Source organism: Candida metapsilosis (assembly GCF_017655625.1).
Source record: "Candida metapsilosis strain BP57 chromosome Unknown scaffold2, whole genome shotgun sequence".
NCBI classification, from domain to species: Eukaryota; Fungi; Ascomycota; class Pichiomycetes; order Serinales; family Debaryomycetaceae; genus Lodderomyces; species Lodderomyces metapsilosis.
The window spans coordinates 1874247-1887385 of record NW_027138160.1 but is presented as its reverse complement, the minus strand read 5'-3'; the positions used below and the strand labels follow the sequence as shown (position 1 = coordinate 1887385).

At 38.8% G+C, this 13139-nt stretch overlaps 5 protein-coding genes across 5 annotated transcripts; 2 read left to right on the top strand and 3 right to left on the bottom strand. All coding sequences in view use genetic code 12, as the record gives it.

Moving 5' to 3' along the window:
- Positions 1-1790: 1790 nt before the first annotated feature.
- I9W82_002297 (uncharacterized protein) lies at positions 1791-4037 on the top strand (the record flags this gene model as incomplete). The annotated part of the gene is made up of 1 exon (XM_067691136.1): positions 1791-4037. One exon carries the CDS (start codon positions 1791-1793, stop codon positions 4035-4037), a length of 2247 nt encoding a protein of 748 aa, XP_067549532.1.
- Positions 4038-4380: 343 nt separating this feature from the next.
- Positions 4381-5214, top strand: I9W82_002296 (uncharacterized protein; the record flags this gene model as incomplete). Its single annotated transcript, XM_067691135.1, has 1 exon — positions 4381-5214. One exon carries the CDS (start codon positions 4381-4383, stop codon positions 5212-5214), a length of 834 nt encoding a protein of 277 aa, XP_067549531.1.
- An 87-nt stretch (positions 5215-5301) lies between these two features.
- I9W82_002295 (uncharacterized protein) lies at positions 5302-6177 on the bottom strand (the record flags this gene model as incomplete). Its single annotated transcript, XM_067691134.1, has 1 exon — positions 5302-6177. One exon carries the CDS (start codon positions 6175-6177, stop codon positions 5302-5304), a length of 876 nt encoding a protein of 291 aa, XP_067549530.1.
- Positions 6178-7302: 1125 nt separating this feature from the next.
- I9W82_002294 (uncharacterized protein) lies at positions 7303-8785 on the bottom strand (the record flags this gene model as incomplete). Its single annotated transcript, XM_067691133.1, has 2 exons — positions 7303-8096; positions 8764-8785. The coding sequence occupies 2 exons, from the start codon at positions 8783-8785 to the stop codon at positions 7303-7305; spliced, it is 816 nt and encodes a 271-aa protein (XP_067549529.1).
- Positions 8786-9163: 378 nt separating this feature from the next.
- Positions 9164-11509, bottom strand: SOK1 (Sok1p; the record flags this gene model as incomplete). The annotated part of the gene is made up of 1 exon (XM_067691132.1): positions 9164-11509. The coding sequence occupies one exon, from the start codon at positions 11507-11509 to the stop codon at positions 9164-9166; it is 2346 nt and encodes a 781-aa protein (XP_067549528.1).
- Between the last annotated feature and the right edge of the window lie 1630 nt (positions 11510-13139).

Sequence of the window (13139 nt, the reverse complement as noted above, 5' to 3'; positions counted from 1 at the left end):
TGTTGTTGCATACCGTAAAGAAATGCGCCTCCTTGGTGAATCAGTAATAAGCTGTCCTCGAATCGCTTCCACCACTTTCAACCATTCCTGTGTGGGTACAATCGCTGTAAAAGAAGCTCTTTTGCCTTCACAGATTTTCTGGCATTTTTATATCACGCATTTTTTTATCAACACTATATCCCAATTTGCGACACGACACAGGTAAACAAACGATAATGAGAACAGGTAGTTTTAATCACTTTACAACTGGCTGAGCTAGATATTACGACAGACTTGATGAGCATAGTCCTAGGATCTGCCTGTAGAAAGACTTCTGTGCTTGGTTGGCAATCGATTATATTTCTAGGACAACAGTTTGCAAAAATTGATTTCACAGTTAGGCCAGGCTTGATTTTGATGCTCTGTAGTCTTCAGCTTCTCTGCAAAAGCAATGAGGTTTACTTTGATGCAATTCACAAAAGGTTGAGTGATTCATGTATTTCGATGAATAGTTTCTAAATAAAGTTTTCAACTGGAGCAGCTTTTACTTAATGTGCACATTAAAATTCCAGAAATCTCCTATCTGTTGATGATATTCATTTCTTACGTAAAGTCTTTCCTACTTATCTCTACTGTCCATTTAAGTTGTCTCAGTTTGTATATTTTTCTTTTTGCAATCATTTTGCATCCATTTACTTGCAAAAACAAAAAGACTGAGCCGTGTTTTAATCAATTTCGTCTTTTAGACATAAGAGCAGCCTTGATTGGGATACATTTAAAAAATGAAGGGATGGAAATTATATCGCTACTTACAGATACACTGTGGCGCCAAATCATTCAATTTACAAAACTTTGTATTTTACTAAGAAAACTCCACAATATATCAGTTGAATCCACGTGGGGCTCGAGGAGAAACAACACATACTCAGGTACAAGTGATACAAAGAAACAATAGGAAATTAAGTATGCGGTTGTCAATTGGTGTCACAGGACAACTCGCAAGACTTTTTTTAATTAATTAGAATTTTAACGCTATATACTTCAGCGCAAACTGAAAAGTGGCCCATGTGGTCGATAGCTATCAAAAAATTTTCATTGTTTTCATGTGTCCATTGTTACTATTGTGTCAACTGCGCACGTTGTCCTAGGTGTTACATTTGCTTTTGAAAGGGCCCCTAGCAGATAGTTCTAGATAGAGAGAGGGACCAGAGCTAGCGAAAGTAAGCAGCATCCCCCAGCCGTCGTCCTCTCTCCCAGGCGGGCAAGTTTCGTTCTGAAATGTTCTTCCATTTTGCATTCAAAAAAAAGAAGGCAATTTTAAAAATTTTATTCTCGGAAAATCAAAACATTGGCAAAACCTGATCTGATTATGACTGTCCAACTTGCAAGCTAAATCGTGCTCAAAGAGGACCTAGAAGTTGCCGTCTTCGCGTTGGCTTGAAATTTGTCCAGAACATACCTCTGTCGAGGAAAATGAGTTTGATCGTTCCGACACCAAACTACTGCAACTCCATCGTTGTCAATATGTCTTGTCTTGAATCCGAGTTGGTTTAAGTTTCAATATGGTTACCCTCGAAACACAAAATCAAGCCACAATTCCAAAAAACTTCTCCAGGTTTACTCAATTAGTTAAATTAACAATGAAAAGCTGATCCTAGCTTGACCCATTGTTCTTCCCCCTATGCAAATCACTGCAAACAGAATCGGCATATGAAATAATGCTATATATACCCAGTCATGTCTCCAAATCTGGGTCGCTTTTGCTATCCGTTTGTATAGCTAACTAGTACAAAATATACGCTTCATTTACTATGTTATTTTTGGCCTATTTTGTAGCTACTTTGATCTCAAGTGCTTTTGCAGCTCCTTTGAAGAAGAAGGAGACTCCAATCAATCCCCTTGACTATGTCGATTTGTTTTACGGTACTGAAAATGGTGGTAACATGTTTCCTGGTGCTACTCGTCCTTTTGGAATGGCAAAAATTGGTGTTGATGTGTCAGATCCTAGTTTCGGTAATGCTTATTCTGGCTATGCTCCTGGAGGTGAGATTCTTGGAATCTCCATGATGCATGAAAGTGGAACAGGAGGTGCACCAGAATACGGAGTTGTTGCACAATTGCCATTTTCTGGCGAGTTTGATCATTCAAAACAGGTCACCTTGAAGAGGGTGCAAAATGACACTGCCCGTGTTGGATACTATGCAGTCAATACTACTGATGTCGATATTGAGTTCACTGCTGGTGAAAGGTTTGGAATTTTGCAATACTATTTTAAGCGCCATGCGTCAATCTTGGTTAACGTTAGTCACCACCTTACCGCACCAGACAGACCATGGTGGACCCAAAAGTTTGTCAATGGCTCCATTGAGGCTACAACTGATGGTTATACTGGTGTTGCAACTTTTGAAGGAGGATGGGGTGATCAAGAACCTTGGAACGTGTTTTTTTGCAGCCGATTCAGCCAACCCGCCAGTTCTGTCGTAGCTTTTGATAAAGATGGGCAAAGAAATGCAACAACTTCATCTGGTACTGAAAACATTGGCTTAGTATTTGACTTTGATGCCACTGAAATCAAAAGCAGCGTCGGTATATCCCACCTTTCAACAGAAAAGGCTTGCGATAACATTGAAAACGACGATTTCAATACTGTACTCCAAGAAACGGAAGCCATTTGGGCACAATCAATGGGTAAGTTTGAGGTAAAAGAGGGGCCATACACCAAAAGGTTCTACACGAACTTGTATGGCTCCCAATTATTACCTACAAACAAAACCGGTGAAAGTAAGAATGGAGAAGACATTCTCTATGATGACTACTTCACCATCTGGGATACCTTCCGTTGCTTGAATCCATTGATAAATATCATAGATCCATCCAGAGGGTCCGAGATTGTCCAATCTCTCGTCAATATCTTCAAAAATGATGGTTGGACACCAGATGGTCGCTCAGCAAACCAAAATGGCCGAGTTCAGGGAGGAACCAACTCTGACATAGTTATGGCTGATGCTATAGTTAAAGGGTTGCAGTTTGATTGGAAACCTGCGTACGCTGCCATGAAAAAGAATGCTGAAATTCAACCACCGTATTGGTATGATCATTTCGCACCGGATGCAGCAACGAATCAAGGCAGGGGAGCACTCCCAGACTACCTAACCTACGGCTTTATAACCCGCAATTACACCCGTTCATTAAGTCGTACAGTGGAATATGCTTATGATGACTTTGCATTGAGCCAAGTCGCAAAAAAATTGGGTAAACAAGATGATTATGAAAAGTATCTTGAGCGCTCTGCTAATTGGCAAAAAATTTGGAACAAAGACGCTTCTGCTGATGGTTATAACTACAAAGGTTTCCTCCAACCTCGCAATGCTGATGGTTCATTCAATTCAACAAACTACGATCCGTTCTCTTGTGGTGGTTGCTATTGGGGTGATGATGAATATGAAGGCAAGCCAGTTGAATATGGATTTGCAGTTCCTCATGATATTGCATCTTTGATTTCATTGATTGGAGATAACGACACATTTATTCAACGGATTAATGACTTGTATCCATTGCATGGAAAGAAAATTGCTGATGTTGGCAATGAGCCAAGTTTCCTCACTCCATTCTTGTTCAACTTTGTCAACCAACAGTATAGATCAGTGGAATTGGTGAATTATATCTTGAGAAACAACTTTAAAGAAGGAAGTAAAGGATTGCCAGGAAATTCAGATGCAGGAGCAATGCAAGCTTGGGTTATATGGAGTTTAATGGGATTGTACCCAATTGCCGGAACAACCACTTATTTGATCACTTCACCATCATTGAGTAGTGTCAAATTGAAGTTGGGAAATGGCAGCACATTTGAAATCAAAGCCAACAACTTGTCAGAACAAAATATCTATGTGCAAAGTTTGAAAGTGAATGGTCAACATTGGGACAAGAATTGGGTTGATCATGATACTTTATTTGGCGAAAATGGTGGCTTGATTGAGTTTGAATTGGGCAGTGATGCTAAAGTGTGGGAAACTGGTGAGGTTCCTCCAAGCCCTGGTCACTACACTGCTTCTGCTTGAGATGTTTTTCTATAGATGAGATTAGACTTAGATTAGACTCTTTTTACAATATTCAAATCCTTATTCTTATTCATGTAGATTCAAATTTACTTTTAACTTACATCGTAACAGGTGCAAATGCATTATGCTGCGCTCTCCACTTTGCGGAATTACCTACGAGCTAGTGCAAGAATTAGTCTTTGGCTTGAATAGACAAAGTTGTAGAGAGAATAATTTTTTGCAATGTGTATTCCACGTGCGCACCGAAGAAAGCCACAACAATTTATCATAACCAATTCAAATATAAAAAGATTTTAATTTGACAAATGAATACTCCCATAGCACCTAAAGTGCCGAGCACATTATGTCCAAACTAACCAAAAAAGACCACACCAAGATAGAAACTCGTTATCCAACAACCACTTCCACACATGACCCTAAAGATTACCTCAATTCGGATCTTATCGATATCAAGAACGTTAGGGTAGCTCATGCGGACAATATATTCATGTCATCGTTTAATGGGGCTTCTGTTATAGTCAAAAACTTGCTGCCAAACCTACGCAAACCGTTGAATGCCAGGATCACCCTTGAAAGATTTGGCCACAAAGATCCTTATCATTACTTCAAAGAAAAGTTCATCAAATACTTGGAGTATCATAATGTTGAATTGGAAGCACAAGAAACGGATGATGTATCAACATTAGTAACTAAAAACAAGTTGTCGAACAATCATTCAACCATTGATGTTGGTGAGATAACCATAGAGGTTCGTACCAAAAAAAAGGAAGATTTTGAAGCCTACAGACAAGCAATTGACAAATTGTTCTTGACAACAATGACTGAGCTAAACTCACTTGTTCCACTTGCTTTCAACAAAAGGACGAAACTTGAGCTCAAACAATCCCAAAAAAGATCTGAGAATATCAGTAGGCGCAACCATCATCTCGGAGTTGATAACAATAAAATCAATAAAAAGTCCGCTAGTGACGGCTGCGGCCATCGTGATCGTGTTATCGGCAGCAGCTTAAAACCATACATAATTGATGAAGCTACAGGTACGCAAGATGACCCTATTGATATAAGCGACTATGAAGATTTTGGGGAGAGGTTCGTAAAGCCTAAAAGGAAACTTTTAAGCGCTTACTATCTCCCTGAAGACTTCTATGAAAAACGGTTGTCTAAAAAGAAAAAATAGGCTTGGAAAAGTAATGGATTCATTTGATTTAGATTTATAGTTTAATTTATAGTGAAATTGATTGTTTACTGTGTGAACAACTTTCCTCTATATATCCAATTCGTAGCCATTGATCCAACATCGAACTGATTTCAAATTCAACAACTTCTTTATCTTGGATTGTACCGAGTACAAGTCTGTGGCAGCCGAATCTTTGCCTTGCCGAAGTACCAACTTGTCCATTAGATACTTGATTAGCTCAGACTTTGTAACGTACAAGTTTATTGGTATACTGGTGAGGTCAATCTCTGGTTTGAATACGTAGACAAGTTGTAAAGCCACGGTGAATTGCAGATCCATTGACTCCTCATCGGAATCGTTGGCTTGGCCCTCCTTTTCAACCTTTTCTTGGTTTCCTTCGTCCTCTGTCGTGATATCAAATTCCAATTCACAATTGTATGTTCTTGACTCATCAAGCTCTTCTTCTTCGTCGTCCTCTCGCCTCCTCTTCCTTGAGTTTTCCGACAACACAGACTCCTTTTTGACAAATCCTGATTCTTGCAATAGTTCAACTATTTCCTTGCCCAACTGTGCCATCATCGCATTATTCGGGGTGCCCTCATTTTGCGATACATCTGGACTTGCAGTTGTGGAAGTTTCCTTGGTGGAAGAAGACGCTGTATTTGGCAGAAACTGGGAACTTGCAGCGTCATCTTGGGCATGTTGCTCTGAGGCGGGCTTCACCTCTGTCGATTCTAAACGCGGTGTTTCTGAATGCCGGAGAGGCTGTTTCATGGGAGTCTCGGGTGAATGTCTAACTTGAGATGGTTTCTCATCTGATGATGGCAATTCGGAGCTTGATTCAAATGGAAATGGAATACACACTTGTTTCTCATCCTCATCAACGAATACAACTGTTTTGGAGTAAACGTCATCATTCGGCTCATGTTGGACAGTTGACTTTGTAGTTACCACTTTGGACATGGTATTGGGAAAGGAATGTAGTGGTGGCCGCTGTAAACGTGTGTGGCTCTGTCTGTTGATGCAATGTGCTTCAATGCAACGTACAAAACAGAAGGATGTAAAAAATTACATCAAAATTATTTAGTGAGCAGAAAAAAAAAGACATGTGAGAATTTGCGACATATAGCCACAAAGATTTCAGTGGCTACTGTGAAAGCGTAATACAGTGAAGTGTCTCTCACCGATATGTAATCTTCACTCTTTTAAACACTTTTACTAGGAAAAATTGGAGAATGGGTTTCACTATGCACAGCGTTTAAACTAATATTGAACAAAAGTGTCGCAATTGAATCCCAAGGGTGTGTGAAAATCGCTCGATTTAATGATCCTCTTGGCAAAATTGGTGAATATATAATATATACTTTCCCCACACTGCAAAATCAAGGAAAAAGTTGTGCTATAAATACTGCGATACTTCTTCAAAGATGGAAATGAGAAAAGGTAAAAGAATCATGTTGTAATAATGTTCTTTCGAGCGGCATTTCTGTCCGTGGTGTCCGTCTATTCCGCAGATGTCACAGAATGAGAATGCATGGGGGAATCAACTCCGCTTTTCACGGAATGCAACGAATGTCAAGTGTCGTTGCATTTCGAGGGAAGTATATGAGTTAGACTATCAAAGAAAGGGTTCAACCTTTTCGGTCTCAACCATAAAGTCTTATACGGCACGCCGCTCTCATAGAGTGGTGTGTGAAATTTGGCGCGTTTGTTTGCATGGTTTATGCTAATTTTTAGCAATTCCGTTGGTTTGTTTACACTCGATACTTTTTGTTTTACGCAAAAATAGGTGAAAGCCAACTATCGTCTACTGATGTTAAGACCAGGATTTATGTATAAAGTTGTTAAAACCAGGATTTATGTATAAAGTTGTTAAAGCCAGGCACAGCCTTATTGTAGTTTGATTTATCTCTTGCTACACTCTGTTCCCATATAGTACTGTGACAATACATGTGTCGTAAATGCTGTTAAAAACTATTACATTGTAGAGTGTTTTGATTACAAGTAAATCTCTTTTATTAATCTAATCTTAAGCAAGAACTATAAAATTATACTTACGTTCTTTATACAAAAACTATAAATTTATACCTACGATTCCAGCTCATTCAACAGATCGATAACCGGCTCATCGATCTGATGATTTTTGATGAAATCGTCACCACTAACTCGAGTCATATTGGTTACACTTGCCTCATCAGTAGCATCTCCACTTTGATCATCTTCGCTTGTATTTGCATCTGTGGTGTCAACTCCCTCAACATCTCCCTCGACGCCACTTTGACCATCTTCGCTGACTACGTTGGTTGTAGACTCACCAGTTGTGCTTGGAGTTGGATAAGCTTGAATAGATTCATCACTAGCATCTCCACCATTTTCGTTATCCACCACTTCATTGGACTCTGGAATCAGATCCAATAGCTTCTGTTTTTCCATTCTGGGGCTCGGATTTTGCAACTCTTGAAGAAACCAATGCTCATCCAACTCGTCATCAGAAGGATACACTATTCTTTCCTGTTTAACTTTTGGGTACACCGCTGGCACTCTCTCAACCTTCAATTCTGGCTCGGATTCAACCACTGGCTCCTGTATTGGAGTGACTATTGGATCAGAAGCGACAGCAATATGCGAAATCAACACAAGCACAGTACCCATCACCAACCCAACGAAAATACCAATATACACCGCCGTCAAAGCGAAATGGAAAGTAGTTGAGGAAAACAATACAAACTGAGCCAAGATGCGCTCAAGTTGCAACTGAGACAAACCTTGTTTACCCAAAACCAATGCGTACAAAGCCAGTAGTGCCCGCACAGTGAAACTGGGTTGATGTTGAGCCCCAGTCAAGGATTTAACCAAATGGACGTGCTCATTGGAATCCAATTCTAGCAAGAATCGAGCGGGTATTATGAAGGGGATCTTGAAGAATGGTGTGTAGATGCATATTAAGAATAGGTAGCTGAGTGGTTGGATCAAGATGTTTGATGTTAGGATGTGGATCAAGTGGATGGAGTAGATTATGGGTGATGCGAGTGTTAATGCTATTGAGATGAGTGGGATCATGTGTAAGTGGAGTAAACATTCATTGTGTATTTTTTTTTACGCAAAGATCAACAAATATCATTCTATGGAAGTACAAATCGAAAAGAAGAGCCAACTTTACTTCAAACTCTGTATAAAGATTATTTGATTTAGTTTGAACAGGGGACTATTACTGTTCGAAGCAAAGTAAAAAGAGCTGGCAGTCGAATCAATGTGTCAAGAACACCCTACAAATTAGTTTTACATAAAACATTTATTTCTTCTAAACAAAAAAACTCTACAGAGTTCTTTCCTCTTGCTCTTTTCCAGCAAACTATTGATGATTTACGCAGTGATATCCATAGGAACCCCTTTCATGGAAATTTTTAACTAACTTTTCCACCATCAAGAATTTCTGCAATAGGTATTTATGCTGGGGATGCGAAAAGAATGCGCCACACTAGAAACAATCCATAGCGATAGGACAGACTTTGGATAATACAACCCCAAACAACATTCGTAATCTAATACGAACATTGCCCCGGAGCTGCATGCGTCTGTAATATATCAAAAACTAAATCGTCCTCTCCCCCTCTCTCTCATGTCAAGCCGCATCACCTAACCGCTGTGACAATAACAAGCATTCTGTTCTATGTCGTGACTTTTCCACACATTCGGGCCTTCGTCTGCGGCGTGCGAAATTTGGTATCAATGATTGAGAAGGGTTGAGAGCGACGATTACCTACAGAAGAAAGTAAAAGTCCCAATTGTTTTTCTGGAAAAGTTTCTCTATTTATATAATCTAGTGGGGTACACGTGGCCTCGTTCTTTATTCCTTATCGGCTGTAAAATTAAGAAAGAGCAACTGAAAATATAACACTGAAATTGTGGCTTTGTGTAATAATAAAATTACTATAAAGTATACACACTTCTACGATATCATGCTTAACGGGGCTGATTTGTTGTTGTTGTTGCTGTTTTCTAAGTTACCGTTGTCACTGGCGGATGACCCCGTGCTGGTGCTTCCATTACGATGTTCAGGTGCAGCTCCTCTTGTTTGATTGTGTTGCTGTGGGGTAGAAGTAGTACTACTCTCATCAACAATTGACATTACAGTATCATCTTCTTCTTCTTTGGCGGCAGCAGCAGCAGCAGCAGCAGCGGCAGCTTGTTCTAGTCTTTTCTTTTCCTCTCGCTGTCTCATTTGTAATTTTGGGTATTGTGATTGGATGTGGTCCAAGTAGTATGAGCCAAATACATTCCAATGGAAGTTAACCAAAGTGGCAATACGTTGAGCAATATTCTTCATCTCGGTATTGGCTGTCTCAGTCTTTTCTTCAAGCACCATAATCTCTGCCATCAATTCTTTGAAAATTTTCACCTCCATTAAACCATAAACTTCTGAATTTGGTTGTATGTGTTTAGCCAACCAATTATAACTGAATTCAACCAAGTGTTGTGGCAAAGATGGTGCTACATTTTTAACCAATTGTAATGCAATTGCTTGGATGTTTTTGGTCCATTTGATGTTTCCATTGTCGTCAGTTACTATAGCCAATACTTCTTGTTGCACCTTGGTGATGTTTGTTGGCGAAAGCAACTGCGTACTGGCCTTTGCATTGACAACCAATTGCTTATACAAGACAACGCATAGCTGAACACAAACTAGTTGACGAACATCAGCACGTAAAAGTACTAGCCTTGTGTGATCAAATGTCAATGTAGAAGGGAATTCAGTAGCCATTTGACGACATGATAGTAAATCAATAATGGAGTTGATAACAATGGGTTTCAATGTAGCTTCATTGATTTGCAAGTTGCTATAGTCCACATCAGTGGTCTTTTTCACAAACTTTTTGTAAAACCAGTTTAATGAGTCGTTGATGTTGATCTTTTGATGGCTTATTAAGGTCTGGAAATAATCACGTTCAAAGTCAACTGCCGTTTCAATCAATACTGGTCTTAGTATCCTAATTTGATGGTTTGCCACATCCAACTTCATTGCTTCCAAAATTTGGAAAATCATCCTCAATCCGCCAACAAGGAAACCAACACTGTTATACTTTGCAGCATCCATAAATTTGACACTCATTTCCAGTACCCATTGATCTCTCATTGGAGCACAATGCAGTTTGAAAACATCGCCCAACCATTTACTCATTTCAACAAAATCAAAACTTCCATGACGCAACTGTTGCACCAACAAGTCAATATCCATAATTTCAGAAACTTGTTGACGATCTTTGGTTGGTAAAAGAGACAACAAAATATCTCTTAAAGTGGTGAACAAAATTGGTAAACGAGTAATCTTTATACTTTTTGGATCAACGTTGGGTACGAAAAATTGTTGACATTCTTTTTGAACCTCCATCCAGTACTTGTCTATAATGGACTTTTTCCGTTTACCTCTTTCCCCATCCAAATTTGGTCTAAATTGTAATTGTGGGTCAAAAAGTATATCGTGGCGTAATTGTGGATTTTTAAGAATTTCATGCAAGTCAATCTCCTTCAACGATTGAAGGTTGATGGGAGGTAATGGTGGTACTGCTGATGATGGCTGTGCAGGTTGACTGTTTTCCTCAGTAGTACTGTTGTTCTGCAATAATACATTATTGTGCTTCTTACGATAGTGAGGGAAAAATGCCGAGTTTGGATTGTTATAGTTGATTATAGGTAACGATCTAGACCTAAACTTGCGTATGAATTTGGGGGCTTTTGTGGGTTTATGGTGAGGAGTATTGTTGTTACTGGTACCCGAAGTGGTAGCGTGGTGATGACCATTCTCAAGCCTTAGGCGTTTACTAGAATCTGATGAAGACGACGATAGTCTCTTTTGACTAGTAGCTGGCTCCTGCTTCTGGTCAGGTGCAAATGGTGTTGATGGAGGTGAGTTTGGCATCATTGGTGCAGTTGTGTGAAAATTGTCACCAGTTGAGGAGGTAGTTGCTGCTTCTGCAGTAGATGGGTTGAAACAAACTTGTCTAAATTGAGCTTGTTCTTCTGGTATTGAAGGTGGTGCATCTATAGTGGAAGCTGGTGATGTGTTTGTAAAAGGTGGCAATGCCGTTGGAGTAGCTAAAACAGGTGATGAGTGTTGCAGCAGTTGCAGTTGTTGGTTACGGTGGTGGTGCAGGTGCAGGTGCAGATGCAGATGATGGTGGTGTGCTTGCTGTTGCTGTTGTTCTGATTGAGATTGCTGTGTTGTTGATTGCCCTTGGTGATGTTGAGCTTGTGTTTGTTGATGGTGTTGAGCTTGTTGTTTATCTTCAGAGTACATAATAGTGAAGTCTGATATTGAATAGTGGTAAGTTGATATAAGGAAAAAGTAGTTGGTTATTGGTGTTCTAAAGTTGGTTAAATGTTATAAGTTGTCTGATTGATTGATTAAAATTTTTTGAATATTTGAATATTGGATTACTTTTTAAATTAATTAATTTTTTTTTTTTTTCCCTCTTCGTGTTAGATTTGACGATTCAAGTGAATATGGTGATTACTTTTTTTCCGTTTCTGTTTGGCTCTAAAAAATGTCTCTCTTTGTAAAAAAAGTCGTTCGTTTATATATTTATATTTCTTTTTTTTCTTTTTTTTTTCCTTCTCTTCTTCTTCTCTTTCAGTCATCAATTCAATCCCCTGCTTTGTGTTATCTCCTTTCAATTCCCCGACTATATAATATTTCCATATTACTTTAATTTGCCTTACTTACCCGTAAATAAAAAGAAATGCAACAGCAATATAAGAAATTGTGCATAGCAAAAAAAAAAAAAAAAAGAAATTATCTGCGCATCATGTATACTCTGCAAAGTCATCATTACTCAACCACGCAATACTGAGAAATTTGCCACCAATCGTCATTACTAAAGTTGCGAAAAGAATTAATCGATTCCTCCAGATTACACTGGAATGTATTTGCCACTGGAAAAGCTTGTGTATCCACTGTTAAAGCTTATACAAGGAACCCTCTTACAACATTGTCTAAGGTCGTATTGTTTGCTTCGCTGCCAAACTCTCCTTTTAGCTACTCTCAGTCCCGCTTGTTGCGTTTCCTCTCGCCTTTGAAGCTTGAAGCATCATAAAGCTCTAGTAGTTTGGTTTGCATCTAAGTGTCGGTAGTGTACTAACCAAATGCAAGTCATGTGACATCTTATACAGCACAGTTATACTAAAACTTTTTGCAATCTAAAGAGTAGACTGTGTATATACCGTTGCATTAGCAAGCATTATGTTTGTCTTTCATACTTGAGAGAAGAGGCTGTGATCTTACGATATCTGCAAATTTTTGTTGGGAAAGTTGATTAAACATTTCTATTGTTCTTTTTTACAGGTCTATTGTTCTTTTCAGTTCAGTTTTTCTTTTAGTAATGAAATACGACTAAAAATTTTCCCTTTGGGAAAAAATAGAAGAATTCGGTGGGGTAACGTTACACTCATTGGAAAGAGATAGATATAAATGCTCTCGTCGGTATCTGTAAAGAAGTGTGGTACCCATATTATATTTGAAGTAGCAAAACTGGTCTTAGCTTACTCTTACTCCACAACTAAACCAATACTTCTCTGATCGATGCAACTGGCGGCACAAGCTAAACTCAAAGGAGATGATTAAAAAATCGTTTCATTTTTTTTGTTTTTCTTCAACAGGGCAAAAAAAAAGAGAATGAGAAAAATTAATTGCCCCTCTTTCCCACTCCTTCACTGTTTTCCTCGTTGAAAAATAAGTTTTACCTCTTACTTTTGTGATAAAGAGCGTATTGTTTCATATATGATTTTTTTTTTTGGCTTCTTTCATTGTTTGTGCAATTTCTGGTTTATTTAGTCATTTATGCAACGAAGATGATGATGAATTTTTTTTTTTTCTAGAGACGATGACGACATTTGAGGAACAGCAACGTAGACACAAGTCAGGTAACATG